The sequence below is a fragment of the Haliotis cracherodii genome, unplaced genomic scaffold (assembly GCF_022045235.1).
Source record: "Haliotis cracherodii isolate W230 unplaced genomic scaffold, xgHalCrac1.p SCAF_9, whole genome shotgun sequence".
NCBI classification, from domain to species: domain Eukaryota; kingdom Metazoa; phylum Mollusca; class Gastropoda; order Lepetellida; family Haliotidae; genus Haliotis; species Haliotis cracherodii.
Window position 1 is genome coordinate 2,160,308 of NW_027266343.1, and position 22,482 is coordinate 2,182,789.

Here is a 22,482-nt window from a genome sequence, read left to right on the forward strand (position 1 = left end):
CCCCTCGCGAAGAGCCAACAATGAAACGTTGTGAACCTGCAGACGGACACGTGTTGTGAATTGAAGATGAATACGTTTATAATAGAAGAAAACCGATAATCTACGGCGGATACATTGTATATTTCAAATCCATAAAACGCAATTCACTTTCACACCCCACCCCAACGGAATGAGTGAGGTTATCGGTCGCTTTGAACAATATTTCAGGGCGTGTAAAAACTTCATGTGGGTGGAGTATTTGTAGGTGCAAATGCAAACCACAATCTCGGTGTTGACGCTCAGCAGACCAAAGATTTTTGATTCAAGCAATGGTCAGCGGATCCTGGTGTGGGAAAGGGACAAAAACTCTGCGTAGCTAATTTCGAGGCTCTAGATAAATAAGCATGTGCATTGGGTTATCTTGTATGTGCCAACCCCCCCCCCCCCCCCCCCCCCCCCCACCCCCCAACAGATCCAGTAATATGTACCTATAAATCACGCGGCTCCAGTGAAGCATACGTGAGAGGCGACTAACGGGATCGGGTGGTCAGGCTCGCTGACTTGGTTGATGTATGTCATCGTACATCTTCCCGAGGCAAGGGAGTTATCTGACTATAAAAGTCCAGTTTCCATCCTTGTCGAACTAGGCTGGAATTTCTGGGCTCGATCGTAGCGCCACCAGTGGCTATTACAAATTATGTCCCTTCTATGTCGCTCCTATTGACCAGCCAGACTCCACCTCTCATATCATTTGCATTTGCTTCAAGCCAAATTATCTGACCGATAGGTTAGATCACTAAAACGGGTCCTACCTTGCGAAGTGCGTCAGATTGCTTCAGCAACTTGATTAAAAACATGAAATGATCAGGAACATATCTGTTGACGCCGAGTTGACCGCACATATGCTTTGCAAATTCAGCAATCGACCGAAATCTGTACGGCTGTTTACAAACCGGATGTCGATTTCGTTACGCAATTTTGATTTGACTATGCATAGACTCGTTAGTCCAGCCAAATATAACTCCATAATTCCTGCCTAGTTCGGCAAGGGTGGAAACTGTATAGTCAGTTAACTCCCTTGTTTGATCATCGTATCCCAGTCGCTTAGATCGAGTTTACGATGTGAATCACTGGATCGTCTAGTCCAGATTCATTGCTCATAATGTCAACCACTGGACGTCGCCAATAATGTCAGCCATTGGTTCGTCTGGTTTAGATCATTTATAGGCCGCCGTCATATAGCTAGAATATTGAATATAGAAAAACACCATACATCCAACATTCACCTCCCGTTGAATGTACCCGGTAAGCAACAGTAAGCTTTTTCACTTTGTTGTAAACAAAGGTTGATCGCAATATTATTTTGAAAAGTTATACTTTAAAAATAAATGTTTCACATAACTTAACGTCCACAGCTGAATAGGTTACATTTACAGACGTAATGTTAACTTTTCAGATGTTGGAAACTTATACCACTTCAAATATTTGTATAATTCAAATATAGTTTTTTGTCCGGCCGTGTTGCTCTAAAATAATTATTGTCTATTTATACAAATGTCATACATTTACTGTACTACTATCACTATTAAGATATTGCCATGTCGTGTAAATAATACAAATTATCGTTTATTGTTTCTGTCATAATGATCAGTGGCTATTTCGTAAACACCAACAGTTCATTGCCTGGCCGGTTAACACAAATAGGAGCGTTGATAAAAATACAAAGGGACATTACTCTGTACGTACCCTTCATTCAATAAGGAAATTTGTCCATGCGGATAATATCACTGGCAATGATACCGTGCGGATAAACGATGTCATATATATCTAAAACGTGAGCACTATAAACCGTTTTACCATAATCCTTAAAGAGGCAGTACATAATCAACTTATATCACGAAGAAATGTTAGAATTCACTAATTAATGATTCAGGTTTTACCCGGTTCCGCCCCCGCGAAGTATCATCACCCAATCACAATCTTGACAATCTTGACAGAGGATATGGCGACGAAGCTCGTGCAGACAATGCGAGTCCACACACACAGGGCTCGGCGGGCAGGTGTCATCCGTAAGATATGAAATGTACACGTCAATTTCAAATGTAAATGTCAATGTTAAGATGTACATACACTTTTATTGTGACCTAGTTTGTCACGGAAACGACTGCTACTGTCATTGAATAATTGATTGTTTGTGTGAGATCATATCAGTTTAGATTAGTTCTCTAAATTAACATGGAATGTAAACATGTTCCTCATCGTTCAAAGTAATTGGCTATATGTACACGGGTATGTTTCTAGTGATGTAGGTTTGTATGTAGGCCATGTATACATTCTCTTTGTGCCTGTGTGGCCTACTTTCAAAACGAAAGTAGAAACTTGGAATGTACACTATTGTGTATTTCTATGTGTAATAATATAATATAATATAATATAATATCACTTGGAATGTACACTATTGTGTATTTCAATGTGTAATAATGATATGATATGATATGATATGATATGAGATGAGATGATATGATATGATATGATATGATATGATATGATATGATATGATATGATATGATATGATTAATATAATATAATGTTGTTTGACTTTTTAAATATTATTTTCTATTATTATCAGTCGGTGTACATGTAATATATAATAAAATAATAAAGTCCACGTTGGAAACTGATATAATGAAGATGTTGGCTTAACGTGGACTTTATTTATATATGTATGTGTGTGTGTGTGTGGAGGGGGGGGGGGGGGGGGGGATGTATTATAAGATAATAATTGTCAAGTTCGTCAAGTTCATATAACGTCAATGTACAGTGTACGCGAAAAAATAACAAAAACACCGAATACAAGTACAACTATACCATATGGTAAAATAAAATAATATTTTTAACAAATGGAAATTAAAATCCAGATGCACAGGCATTGGAAAAACTCTCAGCGATGCAATAAATCAGCTTGATAAACTTCGTATCACGATCCAATAAATATGCAAATGAGGTCATCAAACATGATGTATGTTTGATGTATGTTTGATAGGCTCCATATATCGATACTATTTCTACAAAACTGTATTGACCTGTATTGTTTCCAAACTGTTTACATGTAGGTTTCCGATGTGTGGGTGCTTACATACAAACTAAAATTCATCTGGAATAATGCAGTTAGTGGGACTGTATACATAGGTGTTCTTTTCATGCAATTATGTCATGTTGTTGTTGTGAATGAGAATATGTCAATTGTCTTAAGAATGACAATACCTGGTAAAGAGCTTTTCACCCTCGTGTGATTCCGTATCGTAAATATTACATGTTAGGAATAAGAAATGGTATTCTGCTCGTCAGAACGCCATGAATAATAGGTTTGTATTCCTGACATATGATATTTGAGATAATAAGTTTCGCCCAATGGTGATGCTGGGGATCAATTTTCATTTTTAGCTTAAATTAATTAATTAAATTTCGTTTCGTCACATTTCTTTAACAAAGCTACCTTCAGCAATCTATTCGACATGCATGTCTTTGTGAAATGACATGGTTCAGATAGTAGCTTTATATAATGAAAAAATAAACTATTCAATTGTATAAAGGAGGCACGGGTGTTCCAGTCGCCTAAAGGCGCCGTAATTCGCAGTCCACAGTTGCCTCTCTTATGCCTGCCAGTAACATATGGTTATGGGTTCGGATCCCAGATTAGTCCTGAGTATAATACTTTCTTTTGTCAGCGCCATACCCCTGCTTTGTGTTTCACCAAAGTGGTAAACGTCAAAGACCTGCATCACTTCGCGCTTTCCCCCACAGTACATGTTCCCGAGGCAAGTGAGCTAACTGACTGTAAAAGTCCAGTTTCCACCCTTCCCGAACTGTGTTGGTATTTCTGGGCTCGATCGTAGCACCACCAATGGCTATTACGAGTGATGTTCCTTCTATGTCCCCGCTATTGACCAATCAGATTCCACCTTCCATATCACTTAAAAATAAAACGGCGTCGCCCAGTGTTGACGATCTGATCGATAGCCAAAATCTATTTTTTAATAAAACAGGTCTTACTTCGCCAAGTGCATCAACTCACCTGAGCACCTTGATTAAAAATATGAAAAGATTTGGAAAATATCTGTTGACGCTAAGTTGTCGGTACACATGTTTTGCAAATTCTGCAATCGAACGAAATCTGCACGACAGTTTACGAACCGGATGTTGATTTCGTAACGCGATTTTGATTGGACTATGCATAGACACGTTAGTCCGGCCAAACTATAACTCCAGCTTAGTTCGGTGAGGGTGGAAACTGGACTTTTATAGTCAGTAAACTCCCTTGCCTGGGGAAGATGCCAACAGTAAGGTGATTGGAATGTTGATCATGAGGCGTTGCACTCACTCACTCACTCACTCACTCACTCACTCACTCACTCACTCACTCACTCACTCACCCACCCACCCACCCACTCACTCACTCAGATAGCTGACAGATAACGTAAGTTGTGTTTCTGGACAGACTGTGGCATACACAGCAGGGCAGATTATTTACAATGTGCAACAATTTACATTAAAACAGGCTTAATTTTGTTATTGCCCAGAGGACTTGTATGTTTGCATTATGATTGAACCAAACGTAGATAATTTGTTTAACACACTATTTTTTACACTATTAAACAGACTTTGGAATCTTATTGTGATAAAATCCAGGTAACAAATCAATTTATAGCTTTTAAAATAATTACAATTGAAGAATGAAATTCACCTCCAACATAGCTACTGTCAATATATGAGACTTGGCTCCAGCGACCCACTGTAACTGGGAGCCTGTGACGTGATGTTTGGAACTTGGTTCATGAGAACCACTGTTTTCAACATTATTTATCAAAATATTGTTCAGCTACAAGTTCGGATTTAATTATTCTGTACGTTACAGCTTTTGACGATTCAAACATTTCAGATGACCATATTTGTAAATACCGATCTTGTAATCTATTTGACACAATACATTTTAGTGAATGGAGAGAGTCAAAATAATGTGAATGCCATATATTCTTTAATCCAATCTTTCCGGGGTAGAATAGGTCTTCAGCAACCCATGTTTGCTGTAAAGGCGACTATGCTTGAGAGGCGACTAACGGGATCGGACGGTCTGGCTCGCTGACTTGGTTGATGCATTCCATCGATCCCAATTGCGTGGATCGATGCTCATGATATTAATCACTGGATTGTCTGGTTCAGACTCGATTATTTTCAGACCGCCGGCATATAGATGGAATATTGCTGAATGCGGCGTTAAACAACAAACAAACAAACAAAATCAATCCAATCTTAATAAAGATGGGCTCAAATGACAATACCCATTTATTCGTTTTACCTTTAGCACGATTATCTTCTAATACCAGTGTGTACAATATATTAGAGATTTTAGTTGCTTTTCCTGACACGATACGTGGCCAAATATGACAACACGTGCATATTGGATATAAAGGGGGTTTCTACCAAGTTCACCGTATATGATTGGGTGCTCTTTTTCAATTGACGAAGTTTTCGTAAAAATCTAATTGGACAGTCCATATCAACGCATTCACAGTCTTCAAATCCCTATATTTCGCATCCACATTGAAAGATCCGAACAACCATCGCATCAAACAATTTTAATTGGCATATAATTTAGTTATTTTCTCTGCTTTTCATAAGAATATAATATATGGCTTTTGTTGCCTGATCTTGCTGTGATGAATTTATTTAATCTATGAAAAAGATACCAAGATGCCTACTTTCTTCCGTATTCCCGAGGCAAGGGAGTTACCTGACTATAAAAGACCTTTACAGTCAGTTGAGTTAACGTGCCTCGGGAAGATGATGTTCTTCTTCTACCTCTAACGTTTCACCATCTACTTGCAAAGATCCTTCTCTGTCCTTTTTCTTTCACCCAAATATAATTAATTCCGTACAAATAAGACTATTAGTACAAGAAAATCTGTTATATTATCCATTCATTTTGGACTTAATTCTATTCCCTGGCAACCGTCTGTAAATAGAAATAGCTCCAGATCATTCAAAAATGGAGTAAATAAAATTTGAGAAAGGGTTTCCCCTTGTCTTACTCCTGTATTACATGGGGAAAATATCTGAGTAACTATTTGCGCTCTTAACACAGGTTTTTATACCTTGATACATATCATATATAAAGCGAAAGAAACTTCCATTTACTCCAAACTTTAATGAATTACTCCATAATCGTAATCTCCATACATTATCAAATACTTTCTTAAAATCTTTACATATACAATAAAAAGTTTCCTTTCTTTTCCTGATTTAAAAAAAACCCAATTATACTGTAAAGTGAGAATATATGATCTGCAGTACCAAAACATTTCTAAAATCAGCCTGGACTTTAGTTAGAACAATATTCTTTTCACAAAAGTCTGACAAATTCAAGCTTAAAAGAGCCGTGAACAGCACAACTTATCAGGATAACTCCCTATAGTTTCCAAACTCTTGTACAGACACCTTCATTTGTATATACTGGGCAAATTTCATCCTTACTCCAGCTGTCGGAAACGTGCCGGTTTCTAAGATAGGTTCAATAATAAGACATAGAAATCAACCATTTGCCTAAGGAATGGTTGATATATTCCATTGATAACTCCATCAATAACACGGGCTTTATTATTCTCAAGACTCTTTTTTACTTACTGAATTTCGTCTTTACTAAAAGGCGTGTTTAAATCAGTACCTCCCTCGATGGTGTTAGCCACATGTATAAAATCAAATTTATTTTTTAAGTAAGCATCGTAACCTCCATTTAAAATGTAGAGAGAGTTATAGTCACGGGTGTTTAATAGTCTATTCCAATGATTATTTGGATGACTTTCGTCTGATGATTTCCTGAATACACATACACTGTGTGCGAATAGATTGTAGCCATCATCCAATTCTTCATGTAACTATTTGCTTTATACAAACCCATTTGCACGATTATTCACATCAATTTGAACAGTGTCAGGTAAATCTCTAGTTTGGCTATTAAAATCGCCAATCAACACCGCCAGCAACAAAACATATGTATTTCCAAATATCACTGTCAAGTTCATCATTATGTTACGATGATAGTAATGAAAACCCTCTTGTGGTATTTAAACTGCACCTAGTGCTAGTGGGGAAGATAGTTTAATTCACAGTACATAGTCACATGTACTTTGTAGTACTTGTAAATACCTGCACATTTTATCTCTCACTGCTATCATAATCCGACCCGACCTTAAGCAACTTGCAGAACTTCTGTTTTTTACATATCCTTTCGCTCAATTCCTCATAGCCGTTGTCATGGGGTTCACCATAATGGTACACGTCAAATCGTAAGTTTTGGTTTTGACACAAAGTAATACAACTGAACTACTTAATATCAAAGCCAAACTCATTCACTCACTTACTGATTTGTATTATATTAGGCTATACTCTTGTTGACAAAATATCCAGTGATTAGATAATCAATATAACTATTAAATTCGCAGCAAAGTGCCTCTCAATATTGCGGGGCGGTCGGGTAGCCTAGTGGTTAAAGCGTTCGCTTGTCACGCCAAAGACCCGGGTTCGATTCCCGACATGGGTACTATGTGTGAAGCCCATTTCTGGTGTCCCCCGCCGTGATATTGCTGGAATATTGCTAAAAGCGGCGTAAAACCATACTCACTCACTCACTCACTCAATATTGCGTTTATTTTAAGGCTCGGCACTGTAAATGTCACCAGAAAAAGACGTGATATGCATGTTACAATGACCACTGACATATCAGTGCTGGACATGGGGAAGACACTTGGCAACACGATTGGCAACAAACAGCTGGACATCAGCTGTAACGACAAACAGGACCAGACGCAGGAGGACCCAGACGGGGTGAGTCAAGGTCATGTATTGCCCGACTGCTGACTTGGTTGATGCACGTCATCGTATCCTAATTGCGTGGATCGATGCTCATGATGTCAATTATTGGATTGTCTGGTCCAGACTCGATTATTTACAGACTGCCGTCATATAGCTGGAATATTGGTGAGTGCGGCGTTAAACAACAAACAATACAATACATATATTGTCCGACTATCTCTTCAACGTTAATTGTACACGCGCCCTTTTTGTCTTTCTGTGATGTTATTTTGTCAACACCAAGCTTGAATTCTATGAAAATACGGATGTTCTGACATATTCTTACACAGGACAGTGGAATACAGACCCCTTCCTCAGCAAGTACTGTCACAAAGGTAAGTGATCGACCATTTTCATATTCTAAGGTGGAGGTGTGGAGGGTTTTTTAAAAAGGTTATACAGGAATAACAAGATTATTCAGGGTTAACAAAAGGTTCGCTTGATATGTTGGATGTCCTGGAAAAAATATATTCATCGTGATCATCAACACATTTTTCGTGGCAGAATGCTAGGGCGACTCACACAGTATAAATACTACACAAAGTTCAGTTTAGTTTAAGTTCGTGAAAGTTGTATGTGTTTTAAGTTCGTGGAAGTATGGAGGTGTTTCAAGTTCGGGAAAGTAAAGGTGTGTTCCAAGTTCGGGAAAGTAGGGGTGTGTTTCAAGTTCGGGAAAGTAGGGGTGTGGTTTAAGTTTGGGAAAGTAGGGGTGTGGTTTAAGTTCGGGAAAGTAGGGATGTGGTTTATGTTCGGGAAAGTTGGGGTGTGTTTCAAGTTCGGGAAAGTAGGGATGTGGTTTAAGTTTGGGAAAGTAGGGGTGTGGTTTAAGTTTGGGAAGGTTGGGGTGTGTTTTAAGTTTGGGAAAGTAGGGGTGTGGTTTAAGTTTGGGAAGGTTGGAAGGTCTTCCATTTCAGACTACGCTTGAAAAATACGTTGATGTAGTTCTCGATTAAAATTGTGTAAACTGAACAAACGAACATTCTGGAATGTCTAATATATAACATATAATTTATCCCACGGAAGCGAGAGACAGACGATAATTTTGACGGAATCCGAGGTTGCATGATTAGAAGACACTTTCCGACTGTCACTTTCATGATTTGGTTAGCGACGCTTTGATTGGTCGGATGAAAGGTCGTTCTGACGTGATGTTATTGGAAACAGTTTCCCTCGATTTGACTTCAATATATATATGCACGTACAGCCCAGCATCTTTCCTCTGTACTATGTAACAGAGACCATATGGTCTCTGTATGTAATAACATCAGCAGCGGGAAGATTCTAGTCAGAATTGGCCTTCAGTGAGAGACGTAGGAGACGTCTAACAAATCAGGTGGTCAGGCTCGCTGACTTGGTTGATGCATGTCATCGTATCTCAATTGCTCATGATCTGAATCGCTGGATTGTCTTGTCCAGACTCGATTGTTAGACTGACGTCATACAGCTGGAATATTGCTGATTGTGACGATCAGCAAAGTGAATATTAACAGTGCCAAAATAATGAATAAGTAATCACATCAAACTGTTTTTCCAGGATCCATATTGTTTTTTGTTCAACAGGAACCTACCTACCTCGTGAATGACATAAACCGCCGCAGCACGTTCAAACAACATGGTTAGATCTTCTTCTTGTAACAATAACACACGGCTCATTTCATCTAAATAACGATTTGCAAAATACTGAATATGTCACTAAGGACAAATAAGCATCGTATGATACCGACATTAGGGAAGAGAATACTATTATGGATGTCAACTTCTTTATTATGAGGAACACAACGTTTCGGAGTATATGCTTACTCCTTCATCAGTTGACACCCATATATTCTCTTCCTTATGTGTATCACTTCTAAGTGCCTTTCAAAGACCTGATACCAACATTGTTCCAATGTCACAATCTGACCTTTTAGTGTTGTTGGTATTGAAGGGAATCTCTGTACAGAAGTATAGCTGTGGTACGTTTACTTTTTTTTCTTATAAAGTCATCGTCTGTTCTGGAAGTGGTTCACTGGAAGCTGAAGCTATTCAAAGTGGCCTGAATGTCGATACTGGTCTCGTGTCTATCACTGTTTGCAATGGTAAGTGACATTACTCGCATTTGAACAGAACAAGTTACGGTGGGGAGAGTCGTGGTTAAAGTATTCGCTTGTCACGCCAAAGACCCGGGTTCGATTCCCCACATGGGTACAATGTGTGAAGCCCATTTCTGGTGTCCCCCGCCGTGATATTGCTGGAATATTTCGATTCCCGACATGGGTACAATGTGTGAAGCCATTTCTGGTGTCCCCCGCCGTGATATTACTGGACTATTGCTAAAAGCGGCGTAAAACCATACTCACTCACTGATTACATGTCGAGCTTTGAGCACGTCTTCTTGCGTCTTTGTTCGTCCCATTGTCTAGTCTTTCGTCCAGTACCGCGTCTTGGCCAGATAATGAATATATAGAGCCTAAACACTACACAACCTATTGTAATGTGTACCGTTTCGAATACAGATCAATCAATCAAAAGTTTGTAGGTCTAGCTGTCTCTCTGTAAAACGTCTAACAATGTGAATTGATCATGGTACAATCACTAATCTTGGTCTGTTCAGTGAGTGAGTATGGTTTTACGCCGCTTTTAGCAATAGTCCAGTAATATCACGGAGGGGGACACCAGAAATGGGCTTCACACATTGTACCCATGTCGGGAATCGAACCCGGGTCTTCGGCGTGACGAGCGAACGCTTTAACCACTAGGCTACCCGACCTCCCCCGACATGTAATTAATAATGAGAACGAGCCAACTAAAGGCAACAAGACTTCCGGTTTACAATACAATACACCTTTCAACTAATAATAACATAACAATAACTTCTGCTGAACACTACAAGTTGTGTTACGTATTTTGTCAACACGTTGTATACATAATCGCATAACAGTCTATGTTGTATTGTGGTATTTACAAAGATTTAAATGGTGTTGACACAACAAACAGAAAATTGTAGTTTTATAACATTTTTAATACAACGACCTATGCACATCTCGGTGTCGGCACACTGCAGTCCTCGCAGAATTTGTTCTTAAGATTATTATTCTTATACAACACATATGGAGGGAAATATACTTCCCTTATATTTTCGTATCGTTTACATACCACCAGCACATGATACTCATTTTCTTCATGTAAAATATGATTAGCATGACATTATAAACATAATTTATCACCTGCGTGTTGTGTTATGCCACCATGTTTCAACACACGATCTAAAGTTATTACATGTAAATTTAGTAATGACATTTTTTTAAGACAGTCGAAAATCTGATTTGCAGTGCTAAAATTATTTTAAAATATTGTTACGTATTAATTCCCAAATTGGAACAATATGTTAACCCAGAAATCTGTAGGTTAAAAAACGTAGTGTGAAACCAACAAACAATCAACACATGGTAGTCCATTAACAACTGTATTACAAAATAAATTAGGTTTGCAAATCAATACAAATTACTGCACAGCAATTCACATTACAATTGCAATACACAATAGAGTGGCAGTATAATATTCAATGGCAATATATAATATGATGGCAGTGTTCAGTACCAAGTACAAAAATACAGTGGTGATAGTAAAAGTCAGTAATATTATTATATTTACACCCAGCGGCGACAGTGGCCCAGCTTCCGTGATTGGCTAGGCAGGGAATCGGGAATGATGAGTGATCCTCACATGAAAGCTGGTTCCATAGGATGAAATTCTCAAACACGCTCTTGTCCCCTTATGTAGTCTAACCAGCTACTGGAAATCTCCTCATAGTGCCCTCACAACATAGAACATTCTCCGTGTTTCTATATCATACTATCACCGTCTGCGGTATACCGGACCGGAAATTTACACACTACACTGTAAATGTAAATGTAAATATAGTAACTTCCTGACGACTGATCACTGTCCAAATACAATGCAATGAGCGTCTACCTAATCTCAACAGAAACAATATCAGCTGTTGTTATTTTCGTTGTTTTGCAGATACAGCTGGGTTCTTTAACATTTCTCCCTCAGCCTCTGACACAGCTTTGTATATCGTGGTTGATTCACCCATGTGTGACATATTGATGAAAGGACGCAGGCTGCCCGACGCTGTTTATGACTTCTTCGAAGGTGATCAGCTTACGATACTGAGACACTTTGAAAATACTTATTCGAATTTTTGTAGTATTTGCCGCCATTTGGCCGAAATAATAAAATTAAGTTGTTTTGTGAATTTAGGCGTGAGATAATCAAACAGAACAATACCTTTGTGCGGTTTCAAATCTGTCGATGTGTTTGGAGACTTTAGCACTAAAACACATCTTGTAGGATGCTTGAAATGATGATTATGTGTTTCTTGTTTGTGTGTCAGTCGTCATTATATAGAGCAACTAGCTTGCATGATCACGGTGTTAGAGCCTACACCGAAACTTCCAGTACAATATACAAGCCAGTACAATATTCTCTTGAATGTTTCAGAATTTGCACAGTCGTCGAAGGTCTATTTGAAGAACATACTCCCCCAGCCGGAACACTGGAGATACGACGGCCTGAGGTGTCAGCTGCCTCAAGACTGTGTGCGTGAATACAAGGAGATCCACATCTCTTGTGGACAGACACCCGTGACAGAGGGGGAACGTGTTACAGCTGAATCAGAGTCGGGAGCTGGGTCTATGGAATCAACTGATAATGTTGATGATGACGACATTGATGTTGATGAGGATGGTGGCGATGATGACACTGATGAAGAGTATTATGCTTCGATGGAAGAATCAGGTAATCATTATTAGTCGGAGTGAATGTTGTTTGTTGTTGGAATCGTACAACGGCTCTGATTCAATCTTATTAAAATCAGATCTAAGTTCTCGCTGCCGCTAAACAAAGATCTTAGGACATCCCGTTACGGTTGACGTCAGAACGACCCTTCGCGAACTCTGACCGACCACTGAAATGACTTACAAGAAGTCGACATCAGCCAATTAGATAGCAGCTTCCACTCGTTTTAACCTGGCGACTTTCAGACTACGTTTGAAAAATATGTTGACACTGTTTTGTAAACTTAACAAACGAACATTCCGGAATGTCTTATATATGGTTGAGAGTGTATGGCAGTGCTTCATACGTACTGTGCAACGCCGCATCCGTTCAAATGTTTGTCCCACGGAAGCGAGAAATAGACGATAATTTTGACGGAATCAGCCGTAACTGTCATTCGGAATACCCGTATTAACGTTTTCGGGGTTGCATGATTAGAAAACAGATTCTGAATGTTACTTTCATGGTCTGGTAAGCGACGCTTTGATTGGTCGGATAAAAGGTCGTTCTGACGTGACCCGTAATGGGATGTCCTCAGATCTTTGTTCAGCTATAGCGAGAACTAAGATCTGATTTCAATGAGATTGGCTCTGATTTTAAAAGAAATTTCTTGTGATAATGGGAATGGTTTTGTGTTTTTATTAATGACGATTCAGCAACTCCACTGCTTGAAAAAATCAGGACACACTAGATATTGTATAAACTATGTTTCAGGAGTTGTCTCGCCCTCCGAACATATTCAAATTGGCTCCAACTGTACAATGAACATCACACGGCAGCCCACGGGAGAACTGTTGATGAGGCAAGATGGTACTCAAAATACCATGAACGTTCAGATAGGTATAGTGCTCTCGTCTCTATTCCAATGTACATGTAATATTGTTCTAGATACATATTCTGCTGTCTATTTTGCCGACACGTACACATGTACACATATGCATATGCATTCTATTGTCTGGGTTCGTCATCCCGCTGATGCCCGATATCTCGTGCCCTGTCCCGAATAACATGGGTATTGGATGGCCGGTCAGGTTCTGTGACGGGGCTGATCGCTAGTCATCACCACTCGATAGCATGGATTGTTGGGCCAGATTTCAGTCACTGTTTAGCATGGTTAGTCGAGATGGTAGGGAATTTGACAAGTATTGAACCATATCAGATTTTCTGAAACTTATGTTAAACTTAGGTCAAACTGTGATCATAAATGCAGTGAAAATTATTATTGATGATGATGCTGATAGATAATGATTGATGTTGAAGATGATGATTGATAATTATGACGATGATGATTGACGATGATTGATGATTGATGTTGGTTGATGATGATGATGATTAATGGTGATGTTGAAGATGATGTTGATTGATGATGGTGATTGATCATTATGACGATGATAATTGACGATGATTGATGATATTGATTGATGATGATGTTGATTGATGATGATGATGATGATTGATGATGATGTTGAAGATGATGTCGATTGATGATGATGATGATGATGATGATGATGTGGAAGATGATGATGTTGATTGATGATGATGATTGATGATGATGTTGATTGATGATGATGTTGAAGATGATGATGTTGATTGATGATGATGATGTGGAAGATGATGATGTTGATTGATGATGATATGGAAGATGATGATGTTGATTGATGATGATGATGTTGATTGATGATGATGTTGAAGATGATGATGTTGATTGATGATGATTGATGATGTTGATAGATGATGATGGTGATTGATGATGATGTTGAAGATGATGATGTTGATTGATGATGATGATGTGGAAGATGATGATGTTGATTGATGATGATTGATGATGTTGATTGATGATGATGGTGATTAATGACGATGATGATTGACGGTTATGATGGTGATTAATGGTGATGTTGAAGATGATGTTGAAGATGATGTTGAAGATGATGAAGTTCATTGATGATGATGATGATGATGATGATGATGATCGCTTCTGGAATAAATAAGAACATGATCAAAGTCTTGATTTATGATATGCCATTAAGGACATCCCTATTTTTTACCAGTTCCTAGAGAAAGTACATCAAAGGTAGTTGTGGTGATCACCCCCGTACCTACAGACCCCGAACTTGACAGGATCCTTCTACGTGAAATGGATAGTCAGAAGGACGTCATCAACATCAACCTCCAGTCACAAAATGCGCAGGTTGTCCGGTTTAGTCTAGGCTCGGTCATCGTGGAAATTGATCTTAAACCTGGACAGAAAGTCGGACCAGAATGGATTAAGAGCTTGCTGGGGAACCTGTTCAATCAGAAAGTGAAGTCATGCATTCCTCAAGGCACACGTCTGAAAGTAGACATTAAAAGCAATGTCTGCCTTCCTGTAGATCATTTGGATCAGACCCGTAAGAAGCTTTATTTGTTTCATGAAATGTACATACTGAGGGGCAAAATAAAGTGTACCGAGTCTGTTATTTATGTAATGGAAAATTTAAAGAACTCGGTTTATCTCTGTTGAAACAAAACGGAACTGAAACAAAATGTAAATTACGACTATTATATAATATTGCCATCTGAAGGTTGAATATGTATTTTGATATGTACTTGTTGTAAAGGGAATTCTGTTTATAGTATCAGAGATGTCATCAGATATTCACAAGGGTTGTGTGGCGAGAGAGAAGGTAAATGATCTTTGTTTACGATGGGTGATCCGTTTCTGGTATATACTGGTTCTTCTGTACCTCTGATGTGCTTATGTCAATAACAACTCTAGTTTTAAAAGAAATCCTATTTTAAAAAATGCAGTATCTAATTGTGACATATACAATGAACCTATTTCCATAATTAAATAGACACGTGAAGATCCGGGGTGGAATAGGTCTTCAGCAACCGATGCTTGCCGTAAAAGGCAACTATGCTTGTCGTAAGAGGCGACTAACGGGATCGGCTGGTCAGGCTCGCTGACTTGGTTGATGAATGTCATCGATCCAAATTGTGTGGATCGGTGCTCATGATTTTAATCACTCGATGGTCCAGACTCGATTATTACAGACCGCCGTCATATAGCTTGAATATTACTGAGTGCGGCGGTAAACAACAAACAAACAAACCATAACTGAATATAAAACTAAATATTCTCGCTTTATTTGCGGGCTTATATTGTAACATGAACAACAAAATCAAATCTATTTCATTATGGTTGATGTCGAGAATGTGTTTCCTTTTACTTTAAGTGGTACTGATAGGGTTTCTGTTTGCAGTATGATGAACTGGCCAAAGAATTGGATGAACTTAGGAGGTCAAATACTTGTAAGTTCACAGGTCCATACAATCCACATTTAGACAGAGGCACGGTTAGCTGAGTGGTCAAAGGCACCGCAATTCGCTGTGCAGAGTTGCGTCCTTTAGACACCTATGATTGTGAATTCGAATCCCAGTTCGCCCCTTTTATGTTTTTTGGTTTCTCAGCACCATACCTGTGCTCGTGGGTTTCACCGAAGCGGAAGACGTCTAAGACATGCATTACTTCGGGCTTTCCTCCAAAATTAAGCTGACACGCCGTGATAAAACTGGAACACTGTTCAAAGCGGTGTTAAACCCTACTCACTCACTACCCATATTCAAATGTTCAATGGAAATTTGTAAAAATATAAAAGATTTAAAAATTGCAGACTCTGAGAAGTATGTATGCCTCCACCATAATATTTCCATTCTAGAAAAATAGCAATAAACATTTGGAGGGTTACAATGAACCAACCTACTTGTTTTAACACGTTTCTGCTTTCAACAGCTCAGAGGCTGTCAGTACGACTCGTATCGGGAGACATCACAGCTGAGAAGGTAGGCCAATACTTAGTAGTGCCGTGGTGAACGGCAGTATTTGGAACTTCGAAAACCTACCGTACTTTCACCAAACTTCTGGATAATACTTAACTTCTATCTCTCTCAAACTGTAAAGAACAGCGACAAAACCATTTCCATATTCCTCAATCGTACGATTCCGACTGTGTTATGAGCAAGTGTTTATGAACGACTATCAAATAGTTATGATACGAGGTGTTCGCGAAAAGGTGAGCATATTCTGCCCCAAGTTTTGGCAACCGACACAAAAACAAGTCAATTATTTGCCTGAAGAAATGACATCATTTTGGTCACTGATGCGTCAAATTTGAAAATGTCTACGCATTCCACTGTATTACTACAGATTTAAATACGAAGTGTTAAAATTTCTTCACTTAGACCGACGTGATTGTCAACTCAACAAACGCCAATCTTAAAATGCTAGAAGGGGACATTTCAAAGAGTATCTTGACTGCTGCCGGGTCATCAGTACAGAAGGAGTGCAGTCACAAGTACCCATCTGGACTAGAGATAGGTGTTGTGGCCAAAACAGACGGTGGTTCCCTTGCCTGCCATAACATCTACCACGTCGTCCTTCCTAACATATGGAACTCCCACCCAAAGGTTGCACATGAGGTATGTGTACATGTAGTTAGAGCATATGTATGTGTACTTTGTATATATATGTTACTATAGTATATGTAGTTATCAGAAGCATTTCCCCTCTTTCCTCTGTGTGTAGACAACTGATGATTCAAACAAGGAAATTCAATGCTTCCGATAATATTTGGACACTATAGAAATCTATGAACTAAATTGTTTACAAAACCAAACCAGAAGGCAAAATTATTTTGTTTATAAGTTTGTTATTTGTCGTCACACTCAGCTTTATTCCAGCTGTGTGGCGGGTTTTTTTAATTAATCGAGTCTGAACCAGACACTGCCGTGATTGATATTCGTAATTTCGTAATGTTGGAGACGGTGACATACAAAACGTAAATGTTACCGAGCCTGACCACGTGATTCATTTAATCGCCTCTTTCAAAGAAAACGTGCTTCGAGAACAACCATAATGAACAAGAAAACGATCAGTAAATGTCGACTTTAAATAGAATCTGTGTAACTTTCTGGCATTAAATCTTTGGCTTTACTCTGCAGTGTTTCAGGAGTATCCTTGGCAAGATCCTGCAGCAGGCGGACAACGATGGCCACCGCTGTATCAGCATCCCGCCCCTAGGCACGGGACATCTCCACTACACGCCCAACATTGTGGCCAAGCTTATGTTCGAGGTGTGCCGCAGCTTCAGGTCAAAGTTCCTGATGGAAGTTCGTTTGGTTGTGCTTCCCAAATTTGCTGATGTACATAAGGTGAGACGGGATTACGACTTGACCAAATAGTTTCTGTTCTCTGTGCATGCCGAAGATCAACGTGTCACAGGGCATGAATTTATGGATATTTTATTAGGGTCATTGCCACATTCAGATGATGATAGTAAGTGACACCTCCCTCTCTGCATCATGATGACAGTAGGGGTGGAGCAGTAACCGTCCACTAACACCTGGTGTCATCACTATTTGATCGTCATTTATTAACACATGCATATAATAAAGTCGGAATGGTTAAATGGACTCTGATTTTGGACATGTTTTGTATCGCTTTTATTTGATACTTGTGGGAATGAAATTAATAGTGACCTCTTATTTTGTATATGCTGTGAACGTGAAAATGATAATTAAGGTGAACACGGCATGGTTTTAATCCCACAAACACACATCGAGTTGAGGGAACTAATCGCCAAGCAATCACCTAGAGAGATTTGCAATGGTCTTTGAAATGTTTGGGTTCAACTTAAATCTTGATGGCAAATTAAATACATTGAACCGGAGCTATGAATCACATGTTGTCATAGATGTGCACTTTACATCACACGAATATTTATGATCTCATTAACATGAATTGATATATAAAGACAATGTCCACACTTTTCCTTTGATTGTTGCAAGGCATTCACGGATGTGTATAAAGAATGTGAACATGAAGAACTATATGCTGAAAAGGCACCAATGGCATCTGAAATATGTCCATCAACATCCAAGGCTTCTGAAGAGGCATGCAAGCAGAAAGGTAAAAGTTCGCAGTTTCTCTGCCATAAGTGTAATAATATGAATCAACGATTGTTATAATAATTGTGTTGTCTTACAATATTATATTTCATTCTAAGGGGACGGATATTTATCTTGTTTGGACAGCATACGGTCACACATTTGGCTTTTACCAGACAGACAGACAGACAGACAGATAATCAGCTGATCTGAGATATTTTCCTTCCAGAGATCAAGATGAGTGCGATCAAGATCTGGTGGATGAGTGGAGACATTGCTGACCAAGAGGTTGGTGTCTGGAATATTTTTGAGTGTATACTGCATCAACTGAATCCGACAATGAGTTGATATTCGTATTCTGTCTTAATAAAAAAATAATTAAAGGAAGACAGTTCAAACGAATGGAAGCAACAAATTCAAATATCCTCACTCACAAACTGAAACTGTTTCTGTAATGCCACTGAGTTTATGCTTTGATGTAAGTGTATTGATTTACAAGATTTGTCGCGAATATACTCGTGAATATTATATTACAAATGAATGCCACCAGTTGTTAAAACGAGTTCATATTTGTCTTCAGGTTGATGCTGTTGTGTGTTCCACGAGTCCTTATCTCAATCTGAGGAATGGTGTCTTGTCCGTGTCCATCTTAAAGAAAGCAAAGGGGGACATTGAAGAAGAGCTTAAAGCCAACTATCCTCAAGGAATAGGGGCATGGGAGGTGGCCTTTACTGGTGGAGGACAAAGCCGATGGAAGCAGATCTACTTTACAACACTGAAGAATTGGGACACTTCAGAAGAACTAAAGAACGTATGTTTCATGGCGACTTTGCGAACATGTGTCGTTGTAACTCAAACACAAGCAACATTGACGACCCTTAGTGTAGGCCCAGTGGGTTACGTGTGGTGTCTCTCTGGCAAGATACTTTGTTTGAAACATGCCTTTGTTATAGGTATACGTATAGGTATGATTGTTACCTAGGGCCACAATAATGATTCGGCGGAGATAGTCTCACGTTAAATTGTTAATTTCAACTGATGTCAGTTTCGTGAGAGAAAAGGTATTTCGAATTTTTGTAACAAATTAAAAAGTAAAAATAATATATAAATCAATTGTCAAAAGTACCGTGGCGGGAAGGTTCAACCAAAATTTGATCAACATGACATCAACCAGATATTCGTAGTTGACGAAACAGTAGTTTGATTGTATCGACGTCAAGTTCCTATATTCCACATAGTGAACGAATTGATCTGTTTCAGTAAGTGTATGTGTTCTTTTGAATAGGTAAACATACGAAAATACATACGGTAATATAACAGAACTATATTTATCCGCAATGCATCAATATGACACGTTCAAATTTTGTTATTACTTGTGAATAAAAGCGACAGAACCCTTTCCATGATCAGAAGAAATCTCTGGTAAAAGCAGAGGCCACTGTAAGATTCCGACTGCGTCATAAGCACTTGTGTACGAATCACTGTGAAATGGAATGATTCTTGCCTCAAAGGCCTCAATATCATTATCGCACACATGGCATTATAATAAACCGGGGAACAAAAGAAACTATACCTGTAGGTATCATGTGTTTGATTTTCAGCTGAAAATGTCTTAAATTAGCGATATTATATCCCTAAATGTGAACTCTACTAGCGCTTTGTCAGCACTTACAGAATACTTCTACATGGTTTTATCTTTTAAAATATAATTTGATTTAAAAATGATTTACTTTATTTAAATCGCATAATACATCACTGTTGATCTTACGTTCATCTTGTTTATTTGACGTAATTTGTCTTTTCGGTTCAAACTTACATTTCAAACATGGAAGACGGTCTTGTGGCTGCAAGTTCATTTCTTACCCCAGTCTTCACTGAACCAAGATGATTTTCCACACGATTACCTTAGCCACAGATTTCTTTTTACAAACTGTTGCAGGAATGAGTTTTTAGGCACACGACACGTATCACTATAGTTGATATATTAATCACATGCCACACATGGTGATATATTGGTTTTTGCTGGACTAGAATCCCCCAAATATAGTTATATATCAGGATAAATAGAAATAAATAAATAAAGGAACCCTCAAGTATTAAGAAACCCTTACGCCTCTTACATTCAGAAAGAGCTTAAAAGTGGATGAGTATAGGCTGCTGGAGCTGATAAGGGAATGAGTATAGGCTGGTTGAGCTGGGAAGGGGATGAGAAAAGGCTGTTGGAGCTGATAGGGGATGAGTATAGGCTGTTGGAGCTGATAGGGGATGAGTATAGGCTGATTGAGCTGGGAAGGGGATGAGTATAGGCTGCTGGAGCTGAAAAGGGGATGAGTATAGGCTGCTGGAGCTGGGAAGGGGATGAGTATAGGCTGGTTGAGCTGGGAAAGGGATGAGTATAGGCTGCTAGAGCTGAGAAGGGGATGGGTATAGGCTGCTAGAGCTGAGAAGGGGATGAGTATAGGCTGCTAGAGCTGAGAAGGGGATGGGTATAGGCTGCTGGAGCTGAGAAGGGGATGAGTATAGCCTGCTGGAGCTGAGAAGGGGATGAGTATAGGCTGCTGGAGCTGAGAAGGGGATGTGTATAGGCTGCTAGAGCTGAGAAGGGGATAAGTATAGACTGCTGGAGCTGAGAAGGGGATGAATATAGGCTGCTGGAGCTGAGAAGGGGATGAGTATAGGCTGCTGGAGCTGAGACGGGGATGAGTATAGGCTGCTGGAGCTGAGAAGGGGATGTGTATAGGCTGCTAGAGCTGAGAAGGGGATAAGTATAGATTGCTGGAGCTGAGAAGGGGATGAGTATAGGCTGCTGGAGCTGGGAAGGGGATAACCCTGGTAATTGCCTTGTTAAATATATAAAACACATGTATGCTCGGGGTACTGTAGGGGAGATTAGGTTTTAGTCCACACACACAAAATAACAACATTTCCTTCAATTTCCAATTACATAAAACAGGAAAACTTTCTGTTTCCTCTGCTTTCTTTAGCCCAACAGGTTTTGTGATTGCGATTTAGAAATAAACAAACAGAATCTTTTTCAGCTTCCACGTGCGTCATACTGGGGTCTCCATATAAATAGGAAACATTATTTGTTTCAGTCATTTGTCCGAATGATCACAAAGTGTCTGCAATTGGCCAGTGAGTCTCAACTTTCCTCCATTGCCTTCCCGCTGCTGGGAACGAAGAGACAGCGATACCCTTGCGACCTGGTGTCAGAGTGGCTCCATCAAGCAATACTGCTCTATGGAACAGCGAATCCGGAGACCTCTTTGGTTGAAGCAATGATCGTAGTTCGACCAGAAGACCAGACCAATCCCTAATGTTAATTTGCATATCACCTGAACAGACTTTTCTCTTGTTTGTAAGGCAGCCTTTCTGACTCACTGGCAACTGCGCGAGTAGGGTTTCTGGGGCAGGGCATGCTAATCCCCGTCTTCAACACCCTGTGTCCTCACTGATTTTCAGTGATCCATTGATTTACGTTTCATCAATATGTTTGCCGTTTACGCCCAATGAAATCTGTTTTAGAAGATATTCGAGATATATAGTTCTCTGGCGTTGACGTCTAAATTCAGTGTGACTTGCAGATTGTTTTGCACAACTGTGTAGATATTCTGCTGCAACTGCGACAGTGAGGCGATATGTCCATATATACTAGTATATATATCAAAGTGATCATATCGCTAGCTATGAAAAGGGTTCGATGCCTGCAAGTGGTACCGTTAGGATAAACACCCAACAGAAATAGTTTTTTCACGTCTTATGACATTTTCTCAAGGAAGGTTATCTTCATTTAATTTTATCTAAATGTGTAGATTTTCAATAAATGAAATAGATGATAAATATGTGTAA

At 39.1% G+C, this 22,482-nt stretch overlaps 1 protein-coding gene across 1 annotated transcript; it reads left to right on the forward strand.

The window, feature by feature from the left end:
- Positions 1 to 1,973: 1,973 nt before the first annotated feature.
- LOC139452732 (uncharacterized) lies at positions 1,974 to 22,287 on the forward strand. Its single transcript, XM_071234312.1, has 18 exons — positions 1,974 to 2,062; positions 7,692 to 7,860; positions 8,178 to 8,222; positions 9,448 to 9,502; positions 9,870 to 9,965; positions 11,893 to 12,024; positions 12,373 to 12,669; positions 13,423 to 13,548; positions 14,757 to 15,095; positions 15,322 to 15,371; positions 15,951 to 15,999; positions 16,481 to 16,530; positions 16,930 to 17,166; positions 17,689 to 17,898; positions 18,535 to 18,655; positions 18,863 to 18,921; positions 19,214 to 19,444; positions 21,729 to 22,287. Coding segments are annotated over exons 1-18 (2,490 nt in total). The 5' UTR covers positions 1,974 to 2,060; the 3' UTR covers positions 21,951 to 22,287.
- Positions 22,288 to 22,482: the final 195 nt, after the last annotated feature.

Excerpts from the sequence above, each read along its gene's own strand:
- LOC139452732 (XM_071234312.1), top strand. Across the intron at positions 17,899-18,534 it reads AATTTGCTGATGTACATAAG|GCATTCACGGATGTGTATAA; the intron begins GTGAGACGGGAT and ends GATTGTTGCAAG. Across the intron at positions 18,922-19,213 it reads GAGACATTGCTGACCAAGAG|GTTGATGCTGTTGTGTGTTC; the intron begins GTTGGTGTCTGG and ends ATTTGTCTTCAG.